This window comes from Strix aluco, chromosome 17 (assembly GCF_031877795.1).
Source record: "Strix aluco isolate bStrAlu1 chromosome 17, bStrAlu1.hap1, whole genome shotgun sequence".
NCBI lineage: Eukaryota > Metazoa > Chordata > Aves > Strigiformes > Strigidae > Strix > Strix aluco.
Window position 1 is genome coordinate 401,806 of NC_133947.1, and position 20,299 is coordinate 422,104.

The 20,299-nt window shown below is 49.5% G+C and overlaps 1 protein-coding gene across 10 annotated transcripts; it reads left to right on the top strand.

Annotated features, from left to right (window-relative positions):
* The first annotated feature begins 233 nt into the window (after positions 1–233).
* NCOA5 (nuclear receptor coactivator 5) lies at positions 234–19,649 on the top strand. Of its 10 annotated transcripts, XM_074843305.1 has the most exons (10): positions 240–311; positions 3,571–3,757; positions 4,292–4,399; positions 8,365–8,431; positions 11,762–12,121; positions 12,391–12,506; positions 12,658–12,784; positions 14,744–14,943; positions 16,919–17,242; positions 17,651–19,649. In XM_074843305.1, exons 2-10 carry the CDS (start codon positions 3,595–3,597, stop codon positions 18,307–18,309), a joined length of 2,124 nt encoding a protein of 707 aa, XP_074699406.1. In that variant the 5' UTR covers positions 240–311; positions 3,571–3,594; the 3' UTR covers positions 18,310–19,649. The 10 variants fall into 10 exon arrangements, with proteins under 10 accessions (XP_074699416.1, XP_074699415.1, XP_074699406.1 ...); XM_074843306.1 differs by lacking the exon at positions 4,292–4,399; XM_074843308.1 differs by lacking the exons at positions 240–311; positions 3,571–3,757 and adding an exon at positions 8,681–10,084 and having other exon boundaries at positions 3,778–6,245; positions 7,534–8,431.
* Positions 19,650–20,299: the final 650 nt, after the last annotated feature.

The following is a 20,299-nucleotide window of genomic DNA, read 5'->3' on the forward strand; positions in this document are numbered from 1 at the left end:
GCCCCGCTCCGCGCGGGCTCTGGTGGCGCCACCCAGCGGCCTCGCCCGGCCGCCCCCCCGGGACTACAAGTCCCAGCCTGCCTTGCGGCGGCGGCTCGCGGGGCATGCCGGGAGCCAGGCAAGCTGTGAAGGCTTTTGCCTCGGTAGCCATGGCGGCGGGTGGTACGTCCGCATGCCGCGCCGTAAAGCGCGAGGTGTCGTCCTCCCGGCAGTGCTCGCCCTGAGCTTTGCGACGGCGCCGTACGGCAGCGGCGGTTGGCGCCTTTGTCCTGGCGGGCGGCGGCCTGAGGCGGACCGGGCCCGGCGCGGCGGTAAGTCTGCGGGCGGGGCCCCGCGGCTGCGGCGCGGCGTTACGCGGAGCGCTCGAATAAACGACATACCGCAGCTAAACCCCGCGGGGGGTCGAGTCCTTCCCGGCCGCCGCGCTGGGCTGGGCCGGGCGTGCTCCGCGGCCTGCAGGCGGGCCGCGCCTCCGCCTAGCCGCCCGGCGCATCCGGGAAGCGGCAGCGGGGGGTGCGGGCTCGCCGGAGCTCCCCCGCGGGGACGGCACGGTGCTTCCCGCGGCGGCCCGAGGCCAGTCGGTGCGCGGGGTTAACGGAGCTGAGAAGCGCCGGGTCCCCGGTCAGGACGTGCGGCGGGGGCTTCGGTGGTCGCTGCCCCCGGGAGCACGAGCGGGCTGGTGTGGGGGCTGCGGCCGCCAGCGAAGCGTCGGGCCAGTGCTCCTCCTCGCCGCTGCTGAGGAAGCGGTGCGGGCGCTGGCCGGCGCCGGTGGGGCAGCGGCGCTGGGACGGCCGGGCTCGCGTTCTCGCAGCAGCGGCGGGGCCCTCGGCAGGGAAGGCGACCCCCTCTCCCCTGCCTGCGCGAGGGGGTCTAGTGCTGCCCGAGAACGGCCCTCCTGGCCCCAGGCCTGGCTTCTGGGGGTGCGGCGGGGGGTGGCTGGGCTCCGAGGTGCTGGGAGCTGCTGGCCCGAGCTGGCTGGGAAGCTTACAGCTCCTCAGCACCCTTCCTTTCAGCGGTGGCTGCCTTTATTGTTTTTGCCTTGCCCAGGAACTTCTTGCAGACTTGTGTGTCATGTTCTGCTTGTGTCGAGTTAGTTTCGATATCCTACTTAAGTGGTGTCTTGCTTTCCGAAGCTGTAGCGCTATTAATAAATAAATTTGGTTTTAAATCTAAGATTTTTAGGGGAATGTGGCTTTAATTAACTTCCAGGGGTTTTCCGGGCACATGAGCTGACAGTGGGCTGTCCTGCTGTAGGAACCTGCTCGGCCTGGCAGTCGGTTTTGGCGGGGGGGCGGGGTGGTGGCGCTGTTAAGCTGCCCCGGTGTGTAGATGGCCTCCGCGGCTGCGTTCACAGAAAAAAGACTTAATGTGGAAATTAATCGTCCACCTGGTGTAGCATGCCTAAAGCTGGGGCAACAGTCATTTATTCTGGTCTTATGAGTCCTAAATGGCCCTTAACTATGTCATCCACTGAGTGGAAAATGGTGAGAGGCAGTAAATGCTTATACGAAAGTTCTCTGGTAGTTCAGCCTGTCTGAGCGTTTGGGATTTATTGCTTTGGTTTGAAAGTGACCTGCTAGTGCAAAGACAGATCCCTGGTTTTCCTCCTATGGAAAGCTCTTGCACCCTTTTCCCCAGCCACCCCCTGCTATCCCCACCCCTAAGAAAAAAGGGAATTTCTTATGCTTTTTATACCGAAAGGGCAATGTCCTGCCAGCAGCAGTTACGAGCCCTGTTGACGCCTGTTTGCTGTGTCTACACGTGACATCCCGGGACCGTACGCACGGGTCGTGCTGCCCGAGGAGCTGCTCGCAGGGGTGAGTCCCCAGCCCCGGCAGCGCTCAGAGCCCGGCTAGAGAAGGCCGTGACAACTGGTCCTGCTCCCAGTGGGAACTTGGACTAGACGGGTCTTTCCATGTTTTATAGCCACTTAATCATTTTGGGAGAATTTTGAAAACTTCTTTCCCCTCAACTGATGAGAACTTGAGCTGCAGTAGTAGAACAGGAGAGAAATCCAGCGCTTCCCTACAGGAAAATGGGATGAGATTTAATACTTCTGATGGGGAAGGTAAAACTGCGTGTGTAGACAAACTTACAGGAGGATTGAGGCAAATACGGTAGAAGAAATGACTTTTTGATTTTGGTTTGGGTCTTGGGGTTTTTTCCTCCTCCCTGTTCTGGCAGTTCGTTTTAAAAAGTTTCTTAGACTGGGAGGTGTTCTCCGCCTCCCATCCCTGCAGGGTTTCCTAAAAGGTGGAGAAACATGATACAAATGTAAAGCTGATTGATCTTAAAAACCAAATTTTACATCTCAAATCTGGAGTAGATGTATTTTTCAGGCCAGTTAACTGTTGTAAAAGTATTTATGTAAAACTTTTCAATATTTTTGGACATTTGACTTATTTAGAGACGACTTGTAAATTGTGATGAATATAGGTTACTGTTAGGGAGCATGCTGGTTGCAGGCATCTCAGGACTAACAGTAGAAGTTCTTGTTGATATACTCAATTTCATCAGCTTTCTTTTTCCAGGTGTCTTGCATGTTATAAACAGAAAATCCCACGCTGCATTCCTGTAGATGAATGTCTAGGAAGTATGACAACTTTATTAAATAGTTTTAAAATTTTCAAGTTCATCTTGAAAGTTTCAGGGTTTTTAATTTTTTTAAAAGCTTTATGTAATGGTGATTTTTAAACCAGAAAGTATGATCCTGGGTGGGCTTTGGTGGGGTTTTTTGTTAGCTTGGTAGAGTTTATGTTGTTTTTTTATTTGGTGGGGTTTTTCTGCAGTTCTCTGGGTAACTTTGTGCAGCGAATGTTGCTGGCTGCTCCAGCTTTGTCTGCGGTAGTGCGGGTTAAGGAAGTGTCCTTCTGCTGTCCTGGGGGAGAGGAGGTAGCGGTACGGCACTGACGTGGGGTGGTTAAATTCCCAGCTGTGGACCCGCCTTCTGTGGGAGCTGACATCTCGATGGGGAATCAGATATGCAGTTTACTAGGGGGCTGAATGAGAAACTGTGTTTTCTGGTATTGGAAAGCGAATATTTCGCATTTGGTGAAGTGATCCAGGTGTGGTCACTTAAGAGCATTTAAACAGCACTTCCTGATATCTCATTCAAAGCCTGTATTGAAATATTCGGGTCCTGTTATGCAATGTTGCAATGAGTGTTTCCTTTCTGCTTATTAAAATATTGCATAAATTCCAACACTTCTTACGACTGAACTGGAGAAGTAGATATGACAACAATGGGTGTATTGAAAAGCTTAAAGTTAAGACGTTTTAGTGGAAAATGAGGTTTATTTGCATCTTAGTTTGGAGTTAAACCATTAAAACTTATCTGCAAAATAATTAGGTTTACTACCTTTCCGTGTTACAGACAAGCTCAACCAAAATGCTGCCGTTTTTGCCAGACCTCTGTATCCCTTGTATTAAGATTTCTCTGGAGTGAAGTTTGCGTCAAGCAGACCCAGTTGGCTTCTAGTCTGCAAAACTGTTAAGTTTAATCTTGTTCCAGTTTAATTTTAATGTCATGGATTGAAATTATATGCATGGCCGTTTTTTTTTTTTGCGAAGAGTTGGATTTGGAACGAAAGCAAAATGGCTCGAGGACGCAAGAGCAATAGCATCAAACAGAGCGACTTCACTAACAGCACCAATCCTCAGGATTTAGAGAGAAGACTTTTTGTCGGCAATTTGCCCACAGACCACATGACTCGTGAAGAAATGGAAGAGATATTTTCAAAATATGGCAAAATCAGGGGTTAGTATATTATCTTATGCCTTTTTGTGGCTGGGAATTCAGTGAGAAATATAACTTTCATGCTTGTCAAATGCTATTTGATGATGATAAGCGGAATGACTAATGTTGTTCCTGAAAAGTGACCTTTTAATGATAATATTCTCTGCCTGCATTTTCTCTGAAAAAGTGATTCCTTCAGTACAGCTGAAACGTAATGCATATATATCAGCTATGTTTTATCTTTTGGGGTTGCAGTCTGATGTTACAATGCTCTTTCAAGTGACTTCATGGTCTCTTAATCAAATCTCGGTCACTTCACGGGCTGTATTTTGGTCACTGCCTTGTCAGAAGGAAGTTGATCTAAGAAACATATTTCAGAGTCTTTAGGCTCTGCATTTTGATCCTGGCAGATTTGATTTTCCCAGGAAGCTTGCATAGTTGTTTCTGGGTAGAACCCCTTTGCTTGTTCACCTGGTGGGGTTACTGACGGCCTGGGTGTGGGTTAGTACTGTCCCGTAGTTGTAACCGGTCTTGCCCTGCTGTTAACTTTTCCAGCCCTCAGCATGTACCATGGCTATGGGTTCGTGCAGTATGACCGTCTAGAAGATGTCCAGGCCGCTCTGGACGGTGAGAAGGGTCGCCTTTATAAAGGCTATAGATTAGGTAAGGAAAACTGATCCGTGCTCTTCTCCTGACCCCAGCATGCGTTCTGGTAGACAGAGTGCCTTTGTTGTAAAGCTCTCTGGAAAGATCACTATGTGAAACTTGCCTGGCGTTAGTCTGAAATCACTTTCGCTAGGTATATATTTGTATTCTGAGTTATTTGCTGTAAGTGCTGTGTGGTTCATCTTGCCACCTAGGTCTTACTCTGAACTTATTTTTATGTGTTTAGTATTTGAAAAGCTCTATTGCCCTGTGGAAGAAACTGTTCAATGTGTAAGCCCTGGGAAGTGGTCATTGAAACCTCATGCACATAGTCTTAAAAACTGTAAACCAAATTTCAGGTTCAGAGGAATTGGCCACAGCACTTAGCAGCTTGTTAGATAAGTAATCTTAACTTGGATTTTTTTGCACATGCGAACTCAATCTGTAAGTAGTGCTATAAATACTGGGTGCTTTAAAAAGGCCATTTTCATCAAGATTAAAATAATTCAGCTAAATATGATGGGAGCAAACTTAAACAGAAATGAATGCTTAGAAATGTAAGGGTAATCTGTTAAATGCAAGCAAAAAAAATTACCTTTGAAGTAAGCCTATGCTAATTTGAAGAAAACCATTTTGACTTAGAAAGGCATGAAAGGAGCAATAAATAATAACTTGTGGGAAGGTGCATGTACAGTAACAAATACAAGCCTGAAGGTAGAAATGGAGGCAAATAGACCAGGAGGGTAGAAGGATACAAGAAGAAATTATGGCCAGCATTGTCCAGGTCTAGGAGCTTAAGCAGGTACAACTGCGGCTGTTTTAGAGGCTAAGGAGTAACTGTCTGGAAATGGTAAAATTTCTAACTGGAAAGGACCGCCTAGTCCTCAGTTAATGTTTCTGCTGTCTGTTTTTGAGGAGGCAGAAGGTGTTTTTAATATCATTTCCATTTCAGTAGCAAAATAAAAAAGGTAAAACAGCAGCTACCAAAACTAGACCTCTCAAAAAAATTAATTCTAACCTCTATGAGACTCAGTGAGGTGAGGACCTGCCTAGGCTATTAATGTTGTTTTTCTACAAGCCTTGGAAAACTAGGGAGTTTCCAGGGCTGGAGTGGAGTGCTGCGGGTGTGCCAGCAGGCAGCCTAAGTGGGATGAGCCTGGCATCAGCCCCCGAGAACAAAGGGATGCTTTCACCTGACGCTCACTGAGAAGGGGATTCGTGCCACTCAAAACAAATCCTGTCAAACTCACTCTTATGATGCTGCAAGTTTTATGGCTGAAAGTGGCAGTGTTGATGTAAGAGACTTCTGTAAGGTGTTTGATTTGATTAAGAAGCTAGAACAATGAAAAACGACATAGGGTGAAATGGATTTCAGATGAATCTCAGTGTAACGTAGATGGAATTGCTCAGTGCTTTGAGTGGTGCTCTGGAAAAATTGATTCCTGGCCATGCAGTGCTTTTATAAGTGACTTGGAAAGAAAACACACAATCGTGTTAAAAAGAGAATGAAATAATGAAGATTGAGTCACTGGTGGTGAAATGACCTGGACTTCTTCCTAAGCTGGGTGCAGGCAGAACTGAGCTTTCAGTAAAGCCAGAAGGGCAGATCCGTGCCCAGGAAGAGCTTTCGCCATCCCTAGCTGTGCGAAACACAGATTTGTGAGCAGGGAGGTTTTGGTACCTGTGGGTTTTGCTGCTGGAGTACTGTGTTCAGTTCTGGTATGCCTGGTTCAAAAAGGATCATGCTGAATTGGAGAAGCCTCAGAAAAACCTGAAGAAGGCTTAAAAAGTTGAAGAACAAGCCCTAGCAAAAGCTTCAAGATAAAGGAGTGATGTGATCTGTGTGTTACAGACCTGGAGATAAGTGAGTTTTAATCTAGTAGGGATAGGTCTGACAAGTCCTTAAATGGAAATAAATAGTTTTCTTTAACAGCAAAGTAATTTACTTCTGGAATAATTTATTGGAGCTTTGGTGGGTTTTGTGCTGAGAAGACTTTTAAATTGGAATTGGATCTCTTGCTAAAAGATAATCTCTAGTTCAATGCTGCTGCTGCACTTGAGATAGGAATGTGATTTGAGAAACTTTTGTCACGTGTTTATTCAGGAGGTTACACTGTATGATTACAGTGGCCTCATCTCAAAATCCTACAGGACAGAAGACTCCTTTTTTTCTTTTCTTGGAAGTTTTGTCAGTGTTCAAATACTTAACCTGTAAATGGCATTAAATAAAACATTAAATCTCTTCATTTTGCACAAGAGAAGGATCCCTGTCAAAGGTGTTTTTTCTTCTAGTGAAATATTTTTGTTCAGTTTTAAATACATTTTTTTTATTTGAAAGAAATGTATGGTATTGAGTGTAAAAAAAAAAAAAAATCATAATAGGTTTCTATAATGGCATCTTAAAACGGAAAATAAAAATAATTTTAAACCAAAGAAAGCAGATAATGTGTTGCTTAAAAATAACACTTGACTTTAAGGGGGGGGGGGAATTCTCAACTAAAAACTAAATGCCAGAACAGTTGCTTCAGTTATGCAGTCTGAGCATTAAATAGAATTGCTAATAACGCAGTAAGGTAAAAGGCTTTGGGAGAGTTTAACTCCAGTGTTGCATTATACTAATATCTCCACAAATGCATAGAAGTGTTTTCATATCTTTAATGAGTAAAATGATGTAGGCAATAAATGCCTATCAAATTTTGTTTGTGACGGTAGACAGTGCGGCCGTATTTGATCCTGGAGAGACTGCTTTGTGCTCCTGTGGCTGTTACGCTGCATTTGTAGTTAATGTTCAGATCGCACTTGCTTCTCTCCCCCCCCCCCCCCCCCCAAAAAAGAGAATGTGCCGCTTATTGGTTGACAACAAGAACAAAAATTAGAACTAATCCCTTAATTCTAATTTTAATCTTGAAAGTAATGAAGGGTAGTTTGGGAAGTTACAGAAGATGTTAAGACTGAGTCTGCCCAGAGACATTGTGGCATGTTTATTCTCTTGCAAGAGCTTTGAGGGTAGTTAATGTAAATAATAAGAAGTTTTAATTGTTGATAGGTTCTCAGGGAGCAGATAAGACCTAGGTTTGTTTTGTTCTTTTCCTTAAAAGGCTCTGAGAATAAAACATCTGAAGTCATTTCTGTTTGTTCTTGCCCCCCTCCAGTACGTCATTTCATCCGCAGTCAGCTGCTATGCAAGGCTTTGTTTCTTCACAGTAGAACAATATGGGCCCCTGCCACTTCTGGGCAACTTCACTTTTTCTGGTGGAGGACAAGACTGTTTCTTCAGCTCTCTTCTTTGTATTTCACTTCATGGTGTTTTTCATGGAGATGCTCAGAAGCCACCCAATTTTCAAATTTCTGATCTGTGGCATCAGTTTGCATCACATTAACAGTGGTGTTTTGAATGCACCACGTTGACTTTGTAAGGAGCTTGTGCTTCGGGCTCCTTGGATCCCGTTTCCTCAGTGGTGGAGGCTGTACAACTTAACGCTGCAGCAGTCCCTTGGAAGGCAGTTGCATGTGCCACTTGAGAACCCTTGGATTATTTTCAACAAGGGTAGCGGCATGCACCATTGAACAGGACTGGCTGTGAACTTAAGACTGTGCTGGCCATCAGCTTCCGTTCTTGGAGGTTTTCAGACTCTGCTTTTTCTCCTAGAGTCCATGAGTCGCTTTCTGCTCGCTCATAGACTGCAGAAGAAAGAGGTTCTCTTATGGAACGAAGAGTCTGGATGTAGGCCTGAATGTAAAGGGTTAAAACTTCACCCAAGCTGTCCACCCTATTTTGAAGTCAGAGAAATCCATGAAAATTTCATTACGTTGTACTATCTAAACTTAATAAAAAATTGTCAAAGTGACAATGTCTCCCTTCTGAATGGATTTTCTTGCACCATCTGGATGTTGTTGAGCTTAAGTTGCTTTCATTTGAATTGTGCTGATGATCTTTTTTTTGTTCCATAGCATTGAACAGATGGGTTGATTATTCTTTACAGATATTAAAAAAGCAGTGGAAAGAAGAAATATGAATAAGGCTTCATCAAGGTCCAGTCCGGCACGAAGGTAAAGTACCTGGAAGCAGTGAGTTGTACTAGGAAGGTCAGGCTTTTAGGGCATGAGCCCGGCGGCCTGTGCTAAATGTCTGTGTCTCTTCCCTACTGCTACTCCCCAGTCAAACGGAGATGCTCACGCGCGACAGTCGGGACGCGGCTGCTCCTCCTCCAAGAGCCCTTCTGGCGCTGACACCTCGGGAGGCACGAGGGGAACCTCGTGCCTGCTGCTGTTACTACAGCTAAGCGTTATGTTTTGCAGCACAGGTTGTAAGTCTTGTGAGGAAGAATACACTTGATGTTTGCTCCTGCCTCAAGTATCTGGAGAACGCCGAGGGGCTGTGGCGTTCCCAGTGCCGTGCTGCGGGGGACGTTGGGATCTTGCCTCTTCTGGTGTCGAAAGCCTCCAGTGCTGAAACGCGACTGGAAGAGAGCGTGTGAGCGAAGCACGAGACAGAGCAGACGTTTCTATTGCCCTGTCCTGTCTGCGCGTGTGCTCGTGTTGTCAGCACCCGAGCGAGTCCCCTCTGCGCGGGAGCGCTGTGTACCTGCAGCTTCTGGCTTCCCCCCTCGGCAGGCACCACGCCCGCAGCTCCTGCGCCTCCTCTGTGTGCGAACTCCAGGCAAGTGGAGAGGACTCGGACTGTCCTGCCGCAGGAAGACGCTTCAGGTCCCTCTCCGTGGTGTTACTAGGGAGCACACGAAGCCGTGCCGTGGTTACAGTTTGGTGTGAGGCCTGCACCTTCTGTGCCGATACTGTAAAGCTTTCCGTGCAACGGAGCATTGCTTGTTGGACCTGAAGGTAATCAAGCTCTTGCTTGTCTGATGTGCTCTGCTAACTTGACTTGTTAAATTACCAAAACTGAGGAAAAAGTGCAACCAGCAAGACATCTACCACCAGAAAAAAAGAGAATGAGCGGCTGCGATTCTTGGCATCATCTGGGTCTTTTGTATGTGCTGCACTTACTCCGCACAGGGCCGAATGCACTCGTGGGCACCAGCACGTGGGTATTGGGCCCAGGAAATGCCTCGGGCCCACAGCTGGGGGTTCCCGTTACAGATGTGGCGTGTCCTGGGCAGCGTCAGGTGTGCACGGTGCTGGCAGGAGGACCCCGAGCACACTGCGAGTACCTGGGCTGCAGGCACTGGTGGCACGTCTTTGGCCTCAGGCACCACAGGGGCGTAACGCCGCGAGCGTTGGTCCTCAGACTGCGCGCGGAGGGCGGGCAGTGGCGCTGGGACTGTGGCATCCCGCCGGCGCCCAGGAGCAGGCGCCCGTGGGGCGGGTCCCGGGGAGCACTGGAGGCGTGAGCTGCGGTGCTGTGGGCACCGGGCTGTGACTGCACTGCCCCCACGGCTGCCGAAGACTTTGGTGCCACCGTGCCGGGCATGAACCCCAGCTGGCACTGCAGACGCCATGGCCATCCCCTGCCGCTGGCGCCAGTGCCCTGGGCACAGCTGTGGACGACAGGCCCTGGACCCCGCTGTGGGCCTGTGAGCGACGGCTGCAGATGGAGCCCTGCGCCGCGCTGCCAGCTGTGGTGCCCGAGCAGAAGCGGCAGCGGTGCCGGTGCTGCAGGAGCTGGGCCCTGGAGACTGAGGTGCGGAACCAGAAGCTTCTGTGCCTTCGTGCCGCCTCTCCGCAAGCAGCAGGGCAGCCACGCAGGTGCGAGAGCAGAGGGACCCGCGCCACGTCGGTGCTTCTGTTGCAGTTGTGCGTTGTTCATTCTGGATCCTTTTGTCTCTGCAGATAATGACTGTGGCCTGTTCTGGTCACCCCTGCTCCAGCTGGAATAAATGTCATATGCCAAACAATTACACTGCATCTGGCTGTTTTGCTCTATAGTCTTACAGCTACAGAAAGATCAGTTACTCAATATCCATCAGAGCAAATCGGACGCTTCCGCTGAGCTGCTGCCATCGTTCACTGTAGGCTGGGGGGAAGGGGGTGATGATAGGTATCTCATGGGATGTGGTTTCAGTACAGATCACAAACAAAAAGGGTTTGTGTGTCCAGGAGGCTGAAGGAGTTCACACTTGTTTGTGCACAAATAGTGTTTCTTTCACAGGAGATGGCTTTATATGCTCTTGGTGGCAGCTCTGTAGTTTGTCCCAAGATCTGTTTTGTATCTGACACAAAAATAGTCTGCCAGCGCTCCTGTGTCTGACCCCCAGGGTCCGTGCATGGACGCTGCACCTTTGTCTCGTCACTGTCCGCTGCACCAGACGCTGACCTGGGGCCCCTCTGAGCCGCTGCTCCCACTGTTCTCTCCGGGTGACTGCTGTGTGAGCACGCTGTAGTGGAAGCAGGCTTGTGTTCTGCTTATCTTCCATAAACTAGATTAGGCTGGTAGAGGACTCTCAAAGTCTGTCAAGTTTTGGAAATAAAAAGATTGAAAAAGCTGGAGTTTTTACCCGACAGTCAGTATCTTGGGGAAAGATGATTCCAAACACGTGAAGCTCAGTGGTTTCTCTGCAAGATTTTTCTTGTTTGGCTTAGACTACAGTGAAGTTGTGGTTTTTGCTGGAAAAGAAATGACCTGGAAAAAACCCTACTGTTTTGGGAAAAGGTGAAGACTGGAATGTTATTCTTCCTTGCCTCTGAGGACAGTGCAGTGCAAAGTCTGAGTGAGGTGAATCATTCAGATATGACAGAGAAGCCTGTTGCTGCTGAGGATGTGGTGCTGGTTGGGTTCAGCACTCTCTTAACATGGGGCATCATAAAAAGACTGACTTTCTGTGGAAACTATCCCTTCAGATCCAGGACACGGCGGTAGTTGTCACTGCTTGCTGCCAGCAGCACAAACCCAACCGCAACGTGGAACCGACAGCGTCTTTCGTCACAACAAGCTCCTTTTTTAATCTTATGCCAAAACAAATTATTTCAGGTATTCTGCTGTCATTGACTAGTGAATTCACTGGATCCCTTGAATGCTCCTGGCTATTGCATATTTGTGGGTATTACAGCACCTTGAATTCTCTCAAAGAATTTGCAAAAACATGTTTGATAGATGATCTGTGGCTGATGCTGGAGGCTGGAGGCGTTGAACTGGTGGTTTCTGAGGTGCCTGTTCACTTCTTCCACAGGTGCTCTACACTTTTAGGGATGCTCCATTAAGGAGCTTTCTGGGTCTTGTTTGACTGTGATAAACATTAAAATTAAGAAGCTTCTCTGGGCTGCTTCAACAAATATGTTTTTGGGGCGATTCTTGCTGTTGTGGGATAGGAGGGAGGATTCAGCTGCTGAGAGAAGGGTCGCTTTGGCACCTCAGGTAAGAGAACTAGGGGTAACCATACTCCTGTCGTTAGCAGTCTAATGGAATTTCCCCGGTGTTTTCCTCAGAGAACCATATGCCTACGGGGATGGCCGCGATGCCAGGCGCGACCGCTCCCCTCTTCGGGGGAGCCCACGGAGAGACCCCAGAGATGGCAGGGATGGTAGAAACGGGCGAGATTCCAGAGACACTCGAGACATGCGAGCCAGGGACATGCGTGACGCCAGAGACCACAGGGACCCACGGGACCTGCGAGATCCACGGGATATCAGGGATCCAAGAGACTTGCGGGACCCTCGTGATGTTAGAGATCTTCGTGACCCACGGGAGCCGCTGTATGATCGATACAGGGATCCATGGGACATGAGAAATCCACGGGACGTGAGGGATCCACGGGATATGAGAGACCCTCGAGACCCTATGTACAGGTAATCTCTGCGGGACTGTATTTGCCAACACGTTTTTTATGGCATTCCTGCCTCCGTGGCTGCGCTGGTTTGAGTGGTGTTGGGCATTTAAGATAAGGAGATTGGTCTGCCTGGGAACAGTTGAGTGCCTGCTGTGTGTCTTGTGCGGAGCGGGTGGGTACTTCAGAAATTAAACTTGAGGAAGGTTTGTGTGTGACGTGCTGGCCAGAGTTACTGCCTGACGTTGTGTCGGAGCGTGGAAACCCTTGCTTCTTCTGTAAATGTTGCAGACGAGATGATGGTTATGACCGTTATCTTCGCCTTGAAGACTACTATCGGCGGAAGGATGACTCTTACTACGACCGTTACAAAGAGCATTTTGATAGAGCACCGGTGAATTCAGAAGGTGAGTGCCTGTAACGTTTTAAGGGGCAGATTCCCATCCTCCCTCTGGGAGGATGCGGGAGGTGCCTGCAGTGCCGAGCATGTTGCGTTCTGTGGCACTTCGAGCAGGTCCAGAGGACGTTATTTGTTCTGTCCCCGTGACTTGCTTTCAGACCGTCTGAAGCGTGAGGAGCGGCGCCGGGAGGAGCTGTACCGTCAGTACTACGAGGAAATCAAGAGACGTTTTGATGCAGAGAGACCTGTGGATTGTTCTGTGATAGTGGTGAATAAGCAGACAAAGTAAGAAAATAGTTATGATCAATTTTGTTATTGCATGGTAGAAGAAAATGGAATTAAACTTAGTCCTGCCTTGAGGCTGTTTGTCTTACAGGGTGCTCTTGAATGTGGCTTTAGAACCCTCAGAAAGCTACAGCTGCTGTTCTGGGAATGTATGTTGATGAGCTGGAGAAATGTTGAACCTTGTGCTTTACTTTCATTTCCTTCTTGTCACCTATCACTACCTTCTCCTGATACTTTCTACCTACTCTCCTTATCAGCCTACTGTTGCGACAGGTTGTAGTGGCCCATACTTGTTGATCATGGGCTGAACGACACGTAACTTTATTAATCTGTGTCAACCAGCAGATAGTGCAGAGCAGCCGTCAGGGTGGAGTCGTGGGGGTGTTCGTTTCAGAGCTCCCGTCAGGTTGGTTACTAGGCCAATACCAGCCACTGCTGTTCATCCAGCGTGCAGGAAGTATAAAATCACTGCTGGAAGTAGTCGTGACCGCTGTCAGAAGCATGTGTAAGCAGTAGCCAGGGCAATCTCAGGCGGCAGTCAGGAACGCTTGCTGAGGTAACGGGGGTACACCTACGCCTGGTGTGGCGGGAGGGGGGCTGTCACGATGGCACCAGTCTGCCGTCTATATCATCACAAATAAATATATTGAAGAATAGCAAATATGTAAATAAAGCATAGATCTGTCTTGGAGTCTGAAGAAAATGTTTGTCAAGGGGAAATTTAAAGCTCTGTCTTCTTAGTCCTTTGAAAGAAAGATCAAGAGTTGCTTTTATTTAACTTTGCTGTATCTGTGAGTCAGAAAGAGCTGATGCTCGCCTGATCTGGTGGTAGAAGACAGCACAGGAAATCGGAACAAGGGAAGCAGTGAAACTAGAAATAAGTTTCTGTGGTTTGCTTTTAATGGAGTTGATTACCTATTGGAACAAATCTTGAAAGGAAATATTAGATTCTTTATCCCTCGGTGACTAAAAGTCTTTGGAAGATATTCTAATAGACCACAAGTTGTTGTACTTGATGCAGCGAGAATTTTTTTGTGCAGGAGGATCAGCTTAATATCTTAAGGAACTGTTTTGGTCTGTAACAGCTACAAACCTAAAGAGCAGGAGCATGTTAATAAATCTTGGGTATTGAATCATTGATGTCACCTGCTATAGACCTGTTGAAAGATGACTCCCGAATGACTTAGATACTTGGAAATCCTTAAAAAGATAGCTGGCGGGGGGAGCAGTTTTAGTCATCACTACAATGTTCGCATCCAAAGACGGTAAATTGAACCTCTTTCAAAAGGTGTGGGTGCACGCAGACTGGATTTCTCAGAGTGCACGCGCAGCCAGTACTGCGGCTTTGGTACTGACTACGGTAAGCTTAAAAAAGACTTGAAAACTTTAAGCTCAGCCGTGCGAGCTGTGGTTTGTGCTTGGAAGGGGAAGTCTGCAGGAGAGTGGATACAGGAACAGTGGATCTGCAGATGCTGTGTTGATGCTGGGTTAGAGCAGGCAGCAACTGGTGGAACAGAAGAGCAGGACTAAGGAATAAGGCACATTTGAACAGTTGATAGTGAATGTAGCACAAATATCTGACTTCTGTAGGTTGGCTGCTCTGCTGTGTACCCCTTAGATCTCTGTAGGCATAAATTACCTCACTTAATGAGTTTAAACACATTTATATGTAAACAAATTTGTAATAGTGTAAATCTCTTTGCAAACACTCTGTTTCTCAGCTAAGCTAAGGCTTGATTTGTAATTTATTTCAGTTAAACTGAAATGACTGATTCAGATCAAAATAAGGGCTTTTATATGATTGTAATGAGATTGCTTTAATACTGTCCTGTTAAACATTATGTAGTTTGGCAAGCCATCAGGAAAGCGAATCTGAGATGACGGAGAGGGAGAATGTGCCAGGGATTCTGTTCCTGTATGTGACTGACTTGTTAAACTGCTGGCTTTGCTTTGTGGTAGGGACTACGCAGAGTCGGTGGGGCGGAAGGTGCGGGATCTGGGCATGGTAGTGGACCTGATCTTCCTCAACACAGAGATGTCGCTGACACAAGCCCTGGATGATGTGAGCAGAGGAGGGTCTCCTTTTGCCATTGTCATCACCCAGCAGCATCAAGTCCACCGCTCTTGCACTGTTAACATCATGTTTGGCACCCCACAAGGTACTGCGGTCTCAGTGGGCTCTGTAGCTCTGCGGTCGCTCTGAACCGCTCAGCGTGCCGCTTTGCGGCTCTGTTAAGCAGAATCACGCAGGACAAACTTCATCCTTGCTGTGGCATAAGTAGTTATTAATGACTTGACGCTGTATCGTAAATGTGACTGCCGCTGTTTAAAAGCTTCCATAATACTTTATTTGTCCCTTGTCAAAGGACTGTCTAATTTCTGCCAAGAGGGAGTCTCAGCTGTGTTCTTGGCACCTAACATCACCAGCCTTTGCATCTCAGGGCAGGCCATGAACCCCACCTCTAGAAATGACTCCATTGCCTTGGTAGAGTTCTGAGTAATGCTAGTCTGACCTCAGTTTATCACTTGTTGCTCTCAAAGGAGCATGTTTGGAACGTGACAAACTACAGAATAGATTTTGAAACCAAATGTGATTTAAGGAAGAGAGTAAGGATAGCATATTCGGTCAAGGTAAAGATCTGATTGTGAAACTGGGAAGAGTTACAAAAAGAACTATAAAGTGATGGGGTATGTGTGCTCCACCTTTCTAGTGCCATTTACACTTGTCGCATCACTTTCCATCTCAGGGTGTGACTTGGTGGTTGTGAGTGTGAGGGTGGGTGTAAGGATTAAAAACACATCTGCAGAATGTGATCTCAGCAGCCTTTTGCTCTGCTCGTAGGCCTGTTCACATACTCTGTTTACAGAGGTGACTAGTTCGACCACAGCTGAGCTTTCAAAGGTTGTTTCTCCCTTACTGTGTTCCCAAGTGATGCTTTGTGATGTCTGGGAGAGTGAACTTCCGAATGCACAGGCACTGACTGAGAAGCATGGTTTCTTTTAACATTGGATGCAGGTGTGGTAGGAGGGTTCCCTCATTTCCTGCGGAGATACAGCTCGTGCATATTTTTACTGGGCTTCCCACTGCCCTTGGTTTTAACTCACAGCTCCGTTGGTTTTAACACCTGTCCTCCCACTAAAGCTTCTCCTCTTCTTGACTGGATCTAACGGTGTATAGATCTGATAAGAATCCCAGTCATTAGCTCATCCACAGCTCTTTCTAGAGATCAGATATGCTCACCTGCACCACACGCAGCCACCTTTCCGTTCACGTTAGGTTCAGGGAACTCTTTCGCAACTTGGGCAAAGCGTAATGTTGGAATGAACCCCAGTTTCCTGAGGAGAAGGGTGGCAGGATTTGATGTTCTGTGGGTGTGAGAAGTGCCCAGAGCTTTGGGCACTTTTTGGAAGGTAAAACCTCTTTTGATCTTCCTGCTTAAATCTGTGTTCAGGGGAATGTTTGCGTGCATGCTTTGCGAGGTGGAAATAACGACCTCAGAAACTTTAAAAGGCAGCTGCAAAAAAAGCCCCGACTTTGTCATTGACCATTAGTCGTTGTATTGTAGAACTTGATGGCTGGTTATTGCCCCAGAGCCGTGAACATAAGCAGTAACGTGACACAGAGCCAGTGCTCCCTCCCTCCCTACCTCCTGCGTGCACACACCTGTATTAAGGCACTGGCAGTGCAGAACCAACACGTATTCCCATCGCTGTCCTCCCTGGGAGGCTTTAGCAGCCTCCAGAGGGTAAGTTTTGGATCTCTCCAAGGGTTTAGCGGTGGAATGGCTGGAACTCTCCTCTTGGAGCACCGAGAATTTATGTGAGAGGTAGAGAGAGCTGCTTTCCCTTTTAATGGGCTGAGAGGCAAGAAGGACGTTTCCTGGGCTGATAGGGTGTCTCCTCAGAGCCCTGGGCTCTGGAAGAAGAGGGCGGCCTTGCTGGGCAGTAGCCTTGAGCCTTCTGTCGGCTTAGGAAATGGAACTGTTACCGTGTGCCTGGGCAGCTGCCCAGACCTAGCCTTGTGATCCCAAAGCGCTGCCTGTCTCTGGGCGAGACGCGCTGGTGTGCGCGAGGCGAGGCAGCGCCCGTGAGCAGTGCTTTGGTTTGCCTAAAATGTTTCTTTTCCTTGTGCAGAACACCGCAACATGCCCCAGGCTGATGCCATGGTGCTGGTGGCACGGAATTACGAGCGCTACAAAACAGAATCACGGGAGAAGGAGCGCGAGGAGATCGCCCGGCAGGCGGCCAAGATGGCAGATGAGGCTGTTCTGCAGGAGCGGGAGCGCCCACCCCCTGTGGAGGAGGGTGTCAGAGGAGGTCACCCTCCGGGCATCCAGACCCTCCTGAACCTGCTGGCAGACAATCGCTACCTGACTGCTGAGGAGACCGATAAAGTCATTAATTACTTGAGGGACCGGAAGGAACGGCTGCTGAGGGGAAGCACTGATTCTCTGCAGGGTGAGTGTCTGTTAATCCTGCGGTTTGTGGCCCCTCTGGGCTGGGGCACGAAAACGGCCCCAGGATTGCAGAGGAGTCCTGGTGCTGTAGCTTCCTCACACAGCACCTCATTTTATTGAGGTGGACGTGTCCTTTGGGAGTCCTGAGACGATTCAGATCTTTCATGTGAAAGAACTTTTATACTGGATTCTCTCGGGAAAACCCCAGGACTGCCGTAACTGCTTTGGCTGCTGCACGGCATCAACAGTTGTGCCGAGTGGTTTGGGTTCCCGGAGTGGTGTGGCTCTCCTGTTCAGAGGGTGGGTAGTCACTGATGCTTGTGTCTTTGGTAGCTGCTTCACTAGTTTTTTTCAGGTGCCCCTTCGAGGGCATTTGCAGAGCTCTAACCCTCTTCCCTTTCCTTCCCAGCACCTATGTCACGACAGTCTTTGGGGGCACCTTCAGGATCATCTCTGGGTAGTCAGTCCAGCCTTCCAAGCTCTCAGGCTCATCAGGGTTCACAGCCTCTGGTCTCTGCTCCTTCTGTTCCAGTCTCCTCTTCTAATCCTCAGCAGGAGCTTCAAGCAAAAATCCTCAGTCTCTTCAACAGCGGGGCGGCAGTGGCAGCAGCTGCTGTAGCAAACAGCAGTTCCGCAGCCTCTGCAGGCACTTCGGGCAGCACTCCCAACCAGAACTTTGCTAACATGGGCAGTGGTCAGGCCCGGTCAGCACAGATGAGCGCAGGAAATTTAAACCAGGCTCAGCAGAGATTGCAGACTCCAAGCACACAGATTCCTGCTCTCCCAGGCTCTTCAAGAAATGCAGGTCCAAGACCTGGAGCCCCTCCACAAGCTCAGTCGCTCTATGGTCAGCACCAAAATCGCCTCCCTGCACCTGGCAACGTCCCTGCGCAAAGGCCGGTGTCTTCTGGTATCAACTTTGACAACCCCAGTGTGCAGAAAGCCTTGGACACCCTTATCCAGAGCGGACCTGCACTCTCCCACTTGGTGAGCCAAACTGTGGCCCAGGGGCGAGCGGGGTCCTCGGCCCAGCAGCCGCCGATGGGCTCCTACCAGCGGCACTACTGAAGCGGAGCCGTTGCCCTCTCCCCTTCCCTCCGCCATCCCACACGTGCAGCTGCTCAGCCCGTCTCCCGTTCCTGTCCTGGGACAAGCGCCCCTGGGTGTACACGTCCTCGGCTTTGGCGAGCGCGTGCCCCCCGCGGCACTCTGCGGGCTGGCTGGCGCTGCCCTCCCGCACCTCGCTCTGCTCAGCGGTGTCTGGACGAGCACGCTCTGTTTTCTCAACGGCACGATGTGCCCGGGGCTACTTTGGACAATCGGTTGTTTAGTCCGGTCCCAGCAGCTCTGCGGGGACAGTCCTGCAGTTTCCTCACCCCCAGTAGCTGGTGCATCTTCTTGCTGTGGTGCAGTCTGGTCTCACTGAACGGTCTTAGGGTAGTTTTGGGTCAGGGGTTTTGAGGAAGCGGGACTGACCGGAGCGGTGCACTGACTGGGCCTTCTTGGAGACCCACCGTTTTGGAATGGGCACGATTTTTCTTTGGATTTCTTTTTTTATTTCTTTTTAATGGCATATAAGGCAGGTGGAAAGTACAGTGGTAGCGCCAGCAGCTGAACTCATCAAGCACACGCCTGACGCTACTCAGTAGCCCAGGCCCGTGCCGCCTGGTCCCTCTGCGGCTGGACGGAGCGTCCCGGCAGGGCGAGGCGGGGAGGCAGAGGGGCGCTGCCCACCTCACCCAGGAACTGGCAGCTTTGCTCTGAGTGCTGTGGCAGGTTGGAAACACGAGACCTTCCAGCCAAGGCACAGATTTCAAACGGTCTGTCAGTTTTCCTACGCCAAGTAGTCAGTGTTAAGATCAATCTGTTAAATTTGGCTTATAAATTTCCTTCTCTTACAATCTTGCTGCGGGACACTTGGTGACTGTAGCCCAACAACAGCTCCAGGGCAGCCACGCTGGTGTGCTGCAGGCCCTCCCCTGGGGTACCTGCACCCGGCGGTGAACATCCCCCCTGGAACCTTCATCTCGCTGTCGAGCTGTGTTTTGTCCAGCTAAGGTGGAGAGGCAGTGCCAAGATGCAATACCCATAATTTTATACATTTTTTCAACACTTCAGTAGCTGCTGTGGACAGTTGAGTGGAAAATCGGGCAGTGATTCTTCACCATGTTTGTAACCAGTAACATAGTTTGATACCAGAACATAGAACATCTCCCAACTCTGTGGTCCCCCCCATCACGGCCTTCTTAGAGTCTGTGGAGAACCAAACAAAACTAAGCAAGCAGTGTTCTCGGAGCAGAGGAGTTTCTTTGTCCCAGGTGGTTTGTGTTGTAGCATTTTTTTTTTCTCTGTGCTGTTAACAAGAGGACGTTACTTTCTAATAAAAAGTCAGGAAAAACGTTTTGTTGCATTTTTGACACTAACAGCTTGAGTACTGCCGGACACATCGCTCCGCTGCTCCCGCTCCCCATGAGCTGTGCCAGACGCTGCCCGGCGCAGGACGCTGGGGACAGCGCCCGACCCTGGCCGTGACCCCGGGAACAGCGCGGCCCCTCGCTGTCCCTGACGGCCCTTTTGAAGCACCTCATGGGGGCTCGTTCTCACGTGGTGGACTCGGGTGGTCTCAGGCAGAGCCCGGGGCAGGACCCGTGCGGGAGCGTGTGGTGGGGCCGGCGTGAGGGCCCTGACCCCTCCGGCTGCCAGCGGGTGTGGGGGGGTTGTCCTGGGACCGGCAGCGCTGGCCCGGCGTCCGTCTGCGGCTGCTGCCTGATGCAACCTGGAATCTGTGGGAGCCTGTGTCTCTGTCTGTCTGCCATCTTACCCCGCCGGTCTCTTTTTTCTGTCAGATCCCTTTCTCTGCCTCAACAGCCCTGCAGATGGGTAAAGCAGTTCTGCTGGGGTGATCAGAGATTTGTGTGAACGTGGGAGCTGTGGCACTCGGGAGAGGCTGTTCCTTGCCTGATTTTTGCTTCCTCTGCAACCTGCTGCTCCCTCTTGGGGCCTGCTCCTTGTTACAGAAACGGGAGCAGCCGAGTGCGAGACAGCTGCGGAGACCCTG

What these genes read in the sequence shown, in the direction of transcription:
- NCOA5 (XM_074843305.1), top strand. Translation starts at nt 3,595, where the DNA reads ATGGCTCGAGGACGCAAGAGCAATAGCATCAAACAGAGCGACTTCACT. An exon ending in AGCACCGGTGAATTCAGAAG is followed by an intron (nt 12,507 to 12,657) that starts GTGAGTGCCTGT and finishes ACTTGCTTTCAG; the next exon opens with ACCGTCTGAAGCGTGAGGAG. An exon ending in AAGCACTGATTCTCTGCAGG is followed by an intron (nt 17,243 to 17,650) that starts GTGAGTGTCTGT and finishes TTTCCTTCCCAG; the next exon opens with CACCTATGTCACGACAGTCT.